Raw genomic sequence first — 13,435 nt, 5'->3', positions numbered from 1 at the left:
GCCCTCTTGCGGTTTTTTGGACAACCTGGAAACATGCTTGGGACGCCGCTGGTTGTCAGTCTCATCTCATCGCATGATCTCATTGTTTCATGGCCTCATCTCATTGTCTAACTTTGACACAAATGGCACGTCTTAGCAATACATAGAATGAGTAGTGGAGCTCACGAGTCGTCATGTGACTTAATTCTGCATGACGAGCGCTCGGAATGTGCAGGAGTTAGTTACGTTGTGACGCACTCTGATCACTCCATCCAAGTGGTTGCTGCAAGCTGTTAAGTTAGGCCAGCATGACACGCCGGTTCGTGCACATACTAGTGTGGCTGTTTCTAGCATTCACAGGTTTTCATCTACACGTTGAGTGCATGCATGGCTACGTTTCTTTTTGCTAACTTGAAGTGTTCTGTTTTGCAGAATGTCGCAGCAACAGAGTACAAAATTGCTATCGTGCCGCAACTGCCGGTCTCTATTATCGTGGTACTAAAAGCACGACGATTAACGGAAACGCTTGTTTGAGTTGGACATCAAACGATGACTACAAGCCAGACGACTACCCACAAGCTGACATCGGAGATCACAACTATTGTCGTAATCCAAAAGAAGACTCTTACTACAAACCATGGTGTTTTATCAGCAAAAACAAAAAGTGGGAATATTGTGATGTACAGGAGTGTGCAGGTACAGTATAACCGCACTTCGTGCAGTTAATTGTTTAAATAAAAACGTGATTGTATGCCTGGACAGTTTGGTTTCATATTGTCTATCTAATTGCAATGATTTTTGTACTAGACACGTCGTGTTACAGTGTGATAGACTTTGGTGGCGGATACAGAGGAACAGTTAATCAAGACAAAGATGGTAACACATGCATTAAATGGTCGGCATCAGGATCTGATCTGGAAAGCATCTATATGAAGCAAGAATTCACTAAATATGGAATAGGAGATCACAACTATTGCAGAAATCCATATCCCCATAGTGATGTCCACAACAAACCTTATTGTCAGTACAAAAAAGACGGCAATATTAATGAAAAAGATTGTGATATTCCGAAATGCAATGGTATAGAATAATTATTGTAAAGCGAGTTTTATTGTTTACAAGTTGTTTATGATAAATAATAACAGATGTTCCTGTCATTACTCAAACATGTGGTGGGGATGGAGGTGGAAATGCATGCAAGTTTCCGTTCGAGTATGACGGCAAAAGGTTTGTAGAATGCACAAACTACAACAAGATTTCTACATCAAGCTGGTGCGCAACCAAACTCGACGGCGACGGAAAGATGAAGAAATGGGGCCATTGCTACTGTGGCGGTGATGTTTATACTGTATAGATACTGGATACGTTTTATTTCCAACGTTTTTTGCGTTTCAGGTCCAACATCATCGGCTGTACCATCAACTGCTGCTCCATCAACGGCCGCTCCATCATCGGTCATCCCATCAACAGCCATTCCATCAACGGCCGCTCCAACTACGGTTGCTGCATCGACGTCAGCCCTATCAACTGCCGCTTCATCGGCGATCCCATCAACGTCCGCACCACCAACTGCTGCTGCATCTACGGCCGCACCATCAACGTCCGCCTCATCGATATCCATCCCATCAACGACCACCCCATCGACGGCCGCTCCATTAACTGCCGCTCTATCGACAACCAGCCCAACTACAGCCACTAAGTTGTCCACAACAGACGTCATCACAACACAATTTAGTCGTCCATTTACAACACAATCGACGTCATTAACAACTACTGTTGTATCACCTACTATATATACTGCTGAAGAAAGAACGCAATTACCTACTAGGTCTGTTGCGTCTGTGTCAATGGCAACTCGATCTACAGTAGTGACTACAACTGTTTCACGGCCAAACACTGTTAAAGTCAACACTCAAATGTCCACTCCTACCACGACTTCTATGCGCGCGTCATCGAGAGAGGCTACGAGATCGGCAACCCGTCTTGATGCAACACCGACTGCTCACGCTAGCGACGCTCTTTCTACACCGATTGGCTCAACACTTTTGTCTGTCTTGCCTCGTGATTCTACAAAGACGATGGTCACAAAACCTGCATTCACGTCATTAATTCACACTACACAAATTTATAGATCCAGCAATTCTAGACATGCAACAACTCGTGAGGCAACGACACTAATGGTAACAGACTTGGCTACAATAGCAAAATCGAGTTCTTCGAACCATACAATATACGCAGCAGTTGTCGCTGCAATCGGAGTTATTGTTTTAATTGCGTGTATAGTCTTCGCATCTATCGTCTGGAGAAGAAGAGTAAGAAAGTTCGACTCTAGACTAGTTCTAGCACATGTGGCAGGTGATAGATCGTTGCTTTAACTTTTACGTTTAATAATAATAATAATAATAATAATAATAATAATAATAATATGTAAAACAGATGCGAGACATTACCGTACGTGTTGCAGTTCTCTTCGTGTGCGGTCCTGGAGCGGGAAGCCTATGCACGGGCAGTATCGCCGTCTCACTGAGCAACCGCCTGTGGACATGAAAGAGACCTACGAATGGCTAAAGGCAGCGAATCTTCCTGCTGCAACTGAGGGACTGGTTGTTGCTGCTCAAGACCAAGCTCTTCGGACTCGGTACTATGAGCGCAAAATTCTACATCGTGATGTCAGTCCTACTTGCCGCATGTGCAGTGTAGGCCTGGAGACAGTCGACCACATTGTGGCAGGCTGTAGTGCTTTGGCACCGACGGACTACACTGATCGACACAATCAGGTGGCATCCATCATTCACTGGGACGTTTGTCGCCATTTTGGGGTTCCAGTGGAGAGCAGATGGTATCGGCATCATCCTGATAGGCTTGTGGAGACGGATGACATTACTATGATGTGGGATACCACCATCCCCACTGCCAGGAAGATCAAAGCCAATCGTCCAGACATCTGTCTCAGAAATAGGAAGACAAACACTTGTCTTCTTATTGATATCAGCTGTCCTGCTGATGGCAACATTGGCAAGAAACATGCTGAGAAGTTGGCGAAGTACAGCGACTTGCGAGTGGAGATAAGCCGCATGTGGCATTGTCGAACACTGGTGGTTCCGGTGGTCTTGGGAGCTTTGGGCACAGTGCACGCAGGTATTGCACGGTGGCTGGACATTATTCCAGGTCATCACAACCTGCAGCACTTACAGAAAACAGTGCTTCTGGGATCTACTCGGATCCTTCGTAAAGTCATGTCTTCTTTCTAGACAGCCGTGATGGTCTAAGTACTTCTGAAGCAGGGTTTGCTTCCGGTACTTGTAATAGACTTTACAAACCAGACTGATCTGGTTGAGCACGACAATATGGAAACAGTCGACCACATTGTGGCAGGCTGTAGTGCTTTGGCACCGACGGACTACACTGATCGACACAATCAGGTGGCATCCATCATTCACTGGGACGTTTGTCGCCATTTTGGGGTTCCAGTGGAGAGCAGATGGTACCGGCATCATCCTGATAGGCTTGTGGAGACGGATGACATTACTATGATGTGGGATACCACCATCCCCACTGCCAGGAGGATCAAAGCCAATCGTCCAGACATCTGTCTCAGAAATAGGAAGACAAACACTTGTCTTCTTATTGATATCAGCTGTCCTGCTGATGGCAACATTGGCAAGAAACATGCTGAGAAGTTGGCGAAGTACAGTGACTTGAGGGTGGAGATAAGCCGCATGTGGCATTGTCGAACACTGGTGGTTCCGGTGGTCTTGGGAGCTTTGGGCACAGTGCACGCAGGTATTGCACGGTGGCTGGACATTATTCCAGGTCATCACAACCTGCAGCACTTACAGAAAACAGTGCTTCTGGGATCTACTCGGATCCTTCGTAAAGTCATGTCTTCTTTCTAGACAGCCGTGATGGTCTAAGTACTTCTGAAGCAGGGTTTGCTTCCGGTACTTGTAATAGACTTTACAAACCAGACTGATCTGGTTGAGCACGACATAATAATCTGATTTTGTTCTATTTTATAATGTCTATAGAAAAATCATCTGCAAACAGTAATTCTACATTTTCAAACGCTAAAAGTGGGTCAGCAAATGACGCAGAGCATAGAGCAACTTTATCAAATAGAAGACATGAAGAGAGAAACGATGCGTGCAATGGAAGTACTTTCTATATTGCAAATTGGATCGAGCTGCTTAAGGTGTATGTATGATACTTGTTGTTCTAGAAATATTGAAATGGTTACGATTAAATAGAAGAAGGAAAAACGATCTTCACTCGTCGTATACAATGGATGTCAAAACGTCAGACGATATGCAGTTGAATCCACTCTATAGCGACATTGCATTGCAACATCAGATGTCTGAAAATTTCTCGACGACGACCGAGTCTCGCAAAGATTCTAGATCTGACAAAATGAATCTACTTTATGAATCAGCAGATCGGATAGAGAGAACTGCGGCACGTGAGTCAGAGAACGTCATTTACAACATGTGACAGATTGCATGCTGCATGGAACATATACCAGTTACAGTATTATAATTTCTACATTACCGTATTACGCAATGCACAGTCAATGATATTAACTTATCTGATTTTGTGACAATACCCATTACTAGTAATTAATATGTCTAGGCACCAGGTTTGTGTACTCATACCGGAAGGTTAGTATAGTACTGGACTGGCACAACTCGATTTCGTTTACCAGCTGCGCCATATTATTACTACGCGACTTCAATCCGCTCAAAACTGGAGTACTGTTGTCAGCTTAATTCACATGCGTGCATAGCATACCCCGATTTCAGAGTATTATTCGTGCATGCGAACACAATGTGGACAAGGCCTTCTTCAGCCGCGCATGAAGGCATAGTATACGAAACTAAGGTAAATTCTAGGCGGTAAAAGCAAGTGGTATCGCATACGGGACTGTTTGTTCCGCATACGGGACCGTTTTGTACCGATAGTTGAGCATTTTGTTCTCTGCTTTTTGACGGAGTCACGAGGGCAGTGCGGGGACGTGCTTCACTAAATTGTTGCTCGATATTTTTGCCCCACATCTACGACCGTGTGCCGATCAGGCCCAATGTTTAGTACGAACTCTTACTTCTACGCAGTTTTTGGACGTCTCAAGTTAAGAAGTCAAGGATAGAAGAGAGGTATGCATACATTTAGCGTAATGTTTATAGCCGGAAGTTGACGGGCCCCCACTAGAGTCTAGCTCATGATCAGTACGTGTTGAGGTCGATTCTAGAACTAAACGGGCCAGGGGATACTTTACAACCGGTATGTTTCCATTGTGACGGAGCTCCACAGCCTAGAATCGGTACTAGACAGCGCATTTTATCTCAATTGTACAGGGACTATTTGGTCGCGGGCAATTATCTCGCTCCTATTGGTTTCCGAAACCGTTTAACTAGGGCTTATTTGGTTTCGGCCACCTGCGTGGACTATTTGGTCGCGTGGACTATTTGGTTTCGCATTTATTGCGCCTCGAATCGGCACTCTCCAACTCTTGCAGCTGTACGAGACGGACGCGAACGACGTGACGATGGCCATGATAATTTTCACGCGTCTCCCAGACGTCTCGATGAGCCGAAATCGAGTGCAACCTGCTTCTTCTTCGTTTGTATTTGGCTTCATATGAATACCGAAGTCATCACGACATTGGCGATCGCAATTTCGCGTGTCTGACGTTTCGTTTTGAGGAAAATCTCGGCTCGTCTGGTAGCGGGCGTGTCGAAAGTAGGCGGAGTAAGAATGTCTTGTAGGTTACAAGGTAAACACAGATGTTGTTGCACTAGCGAGGACGACTACAGTTGTAGATATAATACAACTTTTGCAAAGTGGAAAGTCGCTTGACAGCGGACTAGAACGTTTGTATATTACACTAAATTCGCTAAAGTACAATATTCGTCTAGCCTCGGAACTTCAGTTACTAGTAGTTAGACTATTCCCTCGCACTCTAGAAAACTACATTATACTCTGCAACGCCACGTTTAGTTGGATGCGTATACTTTCAGGAACGCTTCTCCCAGGATACTGATAACGCCATAAAGTGAGAAACATGAGAAGTGGTACAAAAGTTTCAATGGAATATTATCACCGATCTATCTAGAATTCAAAGCAAAAACCTAATTATTACAAATAAGAAACAGTCTTGAATACACTACCAAGGCACACAAAGAACAACCAAACAACAGAGATAGACAAAGAGACCGAGGAGCAGCCAAAACTTAAGCATTGGTTCAGAAATAAGATTGGACAACAATAGCACGGTACACAAAAAACAGGCAAACGACAGACAGACAGGCAGACAGACAGACAAAGTGTTTGTTGTTGATTTAGAGGAACTCTACTAAGAGACTAGCTTTTAAGCTCTTGATAGAAATTTCTTTGGATTTGAAAAATATATGTATTTGACAGACAGACAGACAGACAGACAGACAGACAGACAGATAGGCAGACAGATTATTTATTCTTCAATACAAACTATTACATGATCTAGTCGCAAGACCGTAACAAAGCTAGAATTTCTAAATCAATTAACGTAATAAGCTTAATTAATGTTTCAGTCTTATAAGAAGTCCTCTACTTTACATTGTTGATGAGACAATTTAACTTAGAAACTTTCCACTGATCACTCTTGCATTGCATCTCTGTATACACACTCATATCTGCTTGCATGCGCATAGCTGCATGCTGATTAGTATAGTTGTTTTGTTGTCTTCATTTTCTTGCCTGCATATCCTGGTTCTACTGCAGCACATTTTGCTGTGTCACCATTCAAAGAAAAGATAGACAGACGGACAGACTAAATGGCAGAAAGACACAGAAGATGCATGTATACAAGAAAACAAGATTTTCACTAGGCTCCACTAATTAGCTAACCTACAAAACGTATTGTTTGATAGTGGACAACAACGCAAACAAACAACCATCAATACTCATCTGAGAGACCAAGTGCAAATAAGTGATTTTATATCAGATACATTTAATTAGTTATTTCTCGAACTACATATATTCACTTATTTTCTCTTCTGTTCTGAACGTCATCACCGATCTTTGGTCGTGCGCAACCAATTTCAGAGACGTAGATCGTCTTCCTTGCGTAGACAGTACGCACATGTCGCTGTGCACAAAAGTATCGATCGATGCCATGCAGGATCGATGCATAAATCTGCAGCTAGCCGCAGCATTCTACGCAGTAAAACATTTCTAGGCACATCTCTACACGTGCGCTGCGTGATCAAATCATGTTTGTTTACCTTGTAACGCACAAGACATTCTTACTCCGCCTACTTTCGACACGCCCGCTACCGAGATTTTCCTCAAAACGAAACGTCAGACACGCAAAATTGCGATCGCCAATGTCGTGATGACTTCGGTATTCATATGAAGCCAAATACAAACGAAGAAGAAGCAGGTTGCACTCGATTTCGGCTCATCGAGACGTCTGTGAGTCGCGTGAAAATTATCATGGCCATCGTCACGTCGTTCGCGTCCGTCTCGTACAGCTGTAAGAGTTGGAGAGTGCCGATTTGAGGCGCAATAAATGCGAAACCAAATAGTCCACGCGACCAGTCCACGCGACCAAATAGTCCCTGCAGGTGGCCGAAACCAAATAAGCCCTAGTTAAACGGTTTCGGGAACCAAATAGGAGCGAGATAATTGCCCGCGACCAAATAGTCCACGCGACCAAATAGTCCCAGTACATCAATTAATCGTGTTTTACACTCGCATACTTTTACTTTGGGTAGATCGGCTTACTCACGCTACCTGGTTTACAGCCATTTGCTAGATACGGGCCATTGTGATCTACAGGCTAATGTGACATTAGATTATCAAGAAACAGACAGACGGACACACAGACAGACAGACAGACAGACAGACAGTTCTAGCAATGTAAAGAACTATCATGCGTACATTAGTTTGCGAGGTGCACATGTATTGACCCTATTGGGTCTAGATCTCTGGAACATTTAAATAGTTTTGGTTGTAATTGTAGAGTATATATGGACTATATATAGTAGCAGGTAGATACGGGTACTGTGTAACTTGAGGGTGCGTGGTGTGAGTCTGACAATAGAGCCACGTGGAACCGCAGCCTCTCGTGTGTGTACTAGGTAATACCTAACAGAGTCGTAGAACACGACACATGGTGTCAGGAGTGCTAGCGCTATGAGTACTGAAGACAGTCCACGAAGCGGCGCTGAGCTGGAAGCCAGGGAAGTGCCCGACCGGCAAGGTGACGACACGGAAGACGTTGCAGCTGGAGCTGCATGCGCAGCGGCTCAACTGCTAGTTCAAGCGACCTTTCCCAGTCCTGGACCACTTCAGGTAAAAGGTAATTTGGCAGAGAATTGGCGTGAATGGAGCCAACTCTGGAGATCGTACGAGACCGTGACGCGGATGACGTCGCAGCCAGATGAATACAGGCTTGCGTCGTTTATCACATGCATTGGTAGAGCAGGGTTGCGCATATACAATAGCTTACCATTCGCAGAGGAGGCGGAGAAGACGGATATGGCAAGAGTGATTGAGCTAATGGAAGCGCATTGCGTGGGTGAAGCAAATGTTACGTACGAACGCTTTGTCCTTGATCAGAGGCGGCAGAATCATGGTGAGCCATTTGACAAATTTCTAACGTCGGTGAGAGAGCAAGCTCAACGTTGTCGGTTTGGTGACCAAGAAAGCGACATGATCCGTGATAGAATCGTGTGTGGTGTGCATGATCAGGGGTTGCGTAAACAACTCCTGCAAAGAAAGAATCTCTCATTAGCAGACTGTGTTGATCTATGCAGGGCGTATGAGGCTACCGAGAAGAGGGCCAAGACGATGAGCGGAGCAGATACTGAAGTACACAGGGTGCAGAAGCAGTACGTACCCAAGTCCTCCAAAGTGAAGTCAAAGAGATATCAGTCTAAAGACACAGTGAAGGTGAGCGCTAAGACTGAATGTCAGTATTGTGGTTTGCAGCATGCAAAGGGACGCGTGAACTGCCCAGCGAACGGAAAGCAGTGTAGCAAGTGTGGCAAACTAAATCACTATGCGCGGAAGTGCCGTAGTCAGCCAAGCGTGAAGTCGCGTGTACACTGTGCGCAGGAATCTGTAAGTAGTGATGAGGCAGAAGAGCTCATGACGCTGACTCTGACAGGGCAGCATGATGTCAATGCAGTTAGGACAGCGAAGTACAGACCACAGATCATGGCAACAATGCTGTTGGAAGGCAAGTCGATGGTACAGTTTCAAGTTGACACCGGTGCCTCGTGTAATGTGATACGGAGAGCTGATGTGCCAAAACATGTCAAACTGGAGTCTACCCCTCAGGTTCTAACCCTCTATGATCGTTCGAAGGTGACTCCCGTAGGACGCTGTACGCTCCGATTGAAGAATCCTAGAAATAATCGAAACTACCGTGCGCATTTCGTAGTAGTTGATCGAGCAGCAGTCTCTATTTTGGGTTCACGTGCGGCGCAACAAATGCAATTAGTGACAGTGCAGTATGATCGAATACAGCTGTTGGATGCTCCGTCTACACACCCCGCTGTAGAAACAGACAAGGATCTCATGACGGTAGAGAATGTTAGTGAGCGATATCCGCAAGTGTTTGACGGCAAAGTTGGATCGTTAGGACAGCCGTTACAACTTGACATAGATGAGACAGTGACACCGGTTCAGATTCCCGTACGACGTGTTCCTGTAGCGATGAGACAACCGTTGAAAGCTGAATTAGACAAACTAGAGCGGACTGGAGTAATAGAAAAGATAAGTAGACCGACCAAATGGATGTCTAGTATGGTGGCCGTGAAGAAAGCGAACGGTACCATCAGGATCTGCCTAGACCCCAAACCTCTGAATCGAGCGCTGAAGAGATCGCGGTATCAGATACCAGTCCTGGATGATATCCTACCGCAGTTAGCAAATGCTAAAGTTTTTACGGTGGCTGACGTAAAAAGTGGTTTTTGGCATATTGAACTGGATCAGAAGTCAAGGGAGCTGACGACGTTTGGTACCCCGTTTGGTAGATATTGTTACAAACGTATGCCGTTTGGCATCTCCGTAGCGCCAGAAGTTTTCCAACGGAGACTGCACGAAATGGTTGCTGACATTGATGGTGTGTGGGCCATTGCAGATGATATTCTGATCGCAGGCATTGGAGATACTGAAGAGAGCGCAGTAGCAGATCATGAGAAGAAGCTGAAACAGCTCTTGAGACGTTGTCAGGAGCGAGGAGTGCGTTTAAACCGAGACAAACTTAGCATAAGAAAGACGAATGTTCCATACATGGGTCACATCTTGACCACGGAAGGTGTGAGACCAGATCCAGCAAAGGTGAAAGCTATTCTAGCAATGGACAGACCGAATGACGTGGCAGCAGTTCGTCGTTTGGTAGGAGTAGTAACTTATCTTGCCAAATACCTTCGGAATCTAACTGACATTAGTGAACCTCTACATCAATTGACCAGAAGAGACGTGGAGTGGAAATGGACGAATCAGCAAGAGAGAGCTTTTGAGCAGATAAAAGCAGTAGTTAGTTCCGCTCCAGTTCTTCGATATTTTTCAGCTGAAGATAGTGTTACGCTACAATGTGATGCGTCCAGTGTTGGACTCGGTGTTGCGTTGATGCAAAACGGGCAACCTGTAGCGTATGCTAGCAGACGACTCACAGATGCGGAGGAGCGCTATGCGCAAATAGAAAAGGAATTGTTAGCGATAGTTTACGGACTCGAACGGTTTGATCAGTATACCTATGGTCGTGCAGTAGATGTGGAATCCGACCACAAACCGCTAGAGGTGATTGCAAAGAAGCCGTTGCAGGCAGCGCCAAAACGTCTTCAACGTATGTTGTTACGTATACAGCGGTATGACATCACCATTCGATATAAGAAAGGAACAGATATGCATTTAGCAGACACTCTATCCCGAGCACCAGTAGAGAGTGACAGAAGATCTAGAGAAGAGACTAATCGGGAAGATATTATGGCAATAGACGCAGATGAGGAACAAGACAATGCTTTGCTATCTTTGAAACCTGAAACAGTACAAAAGATTAGACAGGCAACAATCGCGGATGATGGTATTAAGCAGCTAAAGGAAATGATTTTTTCAGGATGGCCAGATCACAAGAAGCAGATACCGAGAGCACTGACCCCTTATTTTGGTGTTCGTGATCAGCTGGTAGTACAGAATGGACTAGTCTTTTGTGGAGACAGACTTCTAGTCCCGGATCAACTGCGATCCTATATGCTAGACAGAGTACATTCGACGCACTTGGGCATCAATGGATGCATTCGTCGTGCAAAACAAAGTATTTGGTGGCCAGGCATGACAGGACAGATAAGAGACAAGATAGAGTCATGTGAAGAATGCAACAAGTATCCAGTGAAGCAATCTAAGGAGACACTAGTATCGCACCATGTCCCAGAACGACCTTGGGTGAAAGTTGGAGTTGATTTGTTTGAGTATAGGTCCAAGCACTACTTGGTAATATCAGATTACCAAAGCAATTTTCTTGAGATGGAGCGACTATATGAAACAACGTCGAAGTCTGTGATCAAATCATTGAAACAACAATTTGCTAGACACGGAATTCCTGAGCACTTGTTTAGCGATAATGGGCCGCAATTTCAGTCACAAGAATTTGCTCATTTTGCAGACGTATGGAATTTTCAACATAATACTGCAAGTCCAGGATATCCGAAGAGTAACGGAAAAGCTGAAAATGCAGTTAAAGTAGCCAAGAGAATTCTCAAGAAGTCGCGAGAAGCAGGTACAGATGTTTACCTAGCATTACTTGATTATCGGAACACCCCGAGTGAAGGACTTGCCACAAGTCCAGCACAGCGACTGTTCAATAGGAGAACACGCACCCTTCTTCCGACGAAAGCTAGTCTTCTTGAACCAAAGATGAATCCAGATGAGAGTGACCATCAGCGGGTCAACAAAGAGAAACAAAAGGCGAATTACGACAGAAACGCTCGAGATTTGCCACAATTGCGTCCAGGTGATACGGTACGAGTACAGCCACTAACACAGAAACGAGACGTAGTGTGGCCGAAGGCAGTAGTGACTAATGTGCTACCCAATAGATCTTATGGAATCTTGACGGAACATGGTAAAGAATTGAGACGCAATAGGGTTCATCTGAGGAAGGTCAAGGAAGAACCAGTGAGGATTCCTACCCAGCAGGTAAAGGACACAGCAGGAGGAAGGAATGACAACCATGCACCTCAGCAAGTTGTACAGTCAAAGACTACGAAAACACCGAAGAGGCAGATAGAGAACCGGCCAGTATCTACCACTACCTCCCAAGACAACTCAACGAGAACTACCAGAAGTGGACGAGTGGTGAAGAGTCCAAAGTATCTTCAAGACTATGTTACGTAGCTAAAAAAAAAAAAACTGACAGTACTGTATAATGACTGAACGTCTAGATGGTTGTGTTGCAGTTTTTTTTTTTTGTTTTTTTTGTGTTTAAAGAAAAAGGGATGTAGAGTATATATGGACTATATATAGTAGCAGGTAGATACGGGTACTGTGTAACTTGAGGGTGCGTGGTGTGAGTCTGACAATAGAGCCACGTGGAACCGCAGCCTCTCGTGTGTGTACTAGGTAATACCTAACAGAGTCGTAGAACACGACACAGTAATAGCATTCAGTTATGAAATATATGGAAAAGACAGACAGACAGACAGACAGACAGACAGATTGTTATATTTGAACTCTTACTCTACCAATAACAATCGCTAACTTTACGTATGCATAACAATAACATTCAATGAACGAAATGTTGAATGTCTTTATTATCTAGACAAAAGTCATCAAAATTGCACTTAGACAACTTCGACAGACAGACAGAGCAGAGCAGAGCAAACACCCGATCAATTTGTAGTGTAGCTGTTTGAGAACTAGACCATTCTTGCACATTTAATAAATAATACGGTAAACTGTATACACAATAATGGCATGTGTGGGATGCAGTAGTCTTTAGTAGCTGGTTGGAGACTTACACATCTTGCAGCACAATCAATTGGAAGGTTGTCCGTACTAAGCACCCATGGCAAGGTTTAGTAGACTCACTTTGCCACAATCTCCTTTCCCTGGATGAACCTACTGGATGTATACAATCTCTGACACAACCTCACGGTTTGCGTACCATAGTCAGCCGTACCATATAATTATTGCGTACCCTAGAGTTAATTAGTTAACGACAAACCCAAAAGGTGAGTGAGAAAAACTTTACTAAAGATGCGTTGCCTGTTGCTATCGCATAGCATCAGTGATCTAACAATCTTCATATTAAGTTAAACTACAGTTGTGAAATAGGATCCTTCAGTACTGGCGCTACTGTAGCAGTAGAGGTGACGCCCTCTTGCGGTTTTTCGGACAACCTGGAAACATGCCTGGGACGCCGCTGGTTGTCAGTCTCATCTCATCGTCTCATCGCATGATCTCATTGTTTCAT

At 44.5% G+C, this 13,435-nt stretch overlaps 2 protein-coding genes across 2 annotated transcripts; both read left to right on the top strand.

Annotated features, from left to right (window-relative positions):
- The first annotated feature begins 263 nt into the window (after positions 1 to 263).
- LOC134180009 (uncharacterized) lies at positions 264 to 4,565 on the top strand. The gene is made up of 7 exons (XM_062647065.1): positions 264 to 339; positions 412 to 675; positions 787 to 1,059; positions 1,125 to 1,313; positions 1,375 to 2,334; positions 4,008 to 4,133; positions 4,199 to 4,565. The coding sequence occupies exons 1-7, from the start codon at positions 288 to 290 to the stop codon at positions 4,465 to 4,467; spliced, it is 2,133 nt and encodes a 710-aa protein (XP_062503049.1). The 5' UTR covers positions 264 to 287; the 3' UTR covers positions 4,468 to 4,565.
- Positions 4,566 to 8,041: 3,476 nt separating this feature from the next.
- Positions 8,042 to 12,562, top strand: LOC134180252 (uncharacterized protein K02A2.6-like). The gene has a single exon (XM_062647355.1). It carries the CDS (start codon positions 8,149 to 8,151, stop codon positions 12,355 to 12,357), a length of 4,209 nt encoding a protein of 1,402 aa, XP_062503339.1. The 5' UTR covers positions 8,042 to 8,148; the 3' UTR covers positions 12,358 to 12,562.
- Positions 12,563 to 13,435: the final 873 nt, after the last annotated feature.

The sequence above is a fragment of the Corticium candelabrum genome, chromosome 5 (assembly GCF_963422355.1).
Source record: "Corticium candelabrum chromosome 5, ooCorCand1.1, whole genome shotgun sequence".
NCBI classification, from domain to species: Eukaryota; Metazoa; Porifera; class Homoscleromorpha; order Homosclerophorida; family Plakinidae; genus Corticium; species Corticium candelabrum.
The sequence above is the reverse complement of the archived record's forward strand: the minus strand, read 5'-3'. Positions and strand labels throughout refer to the sequence as shown.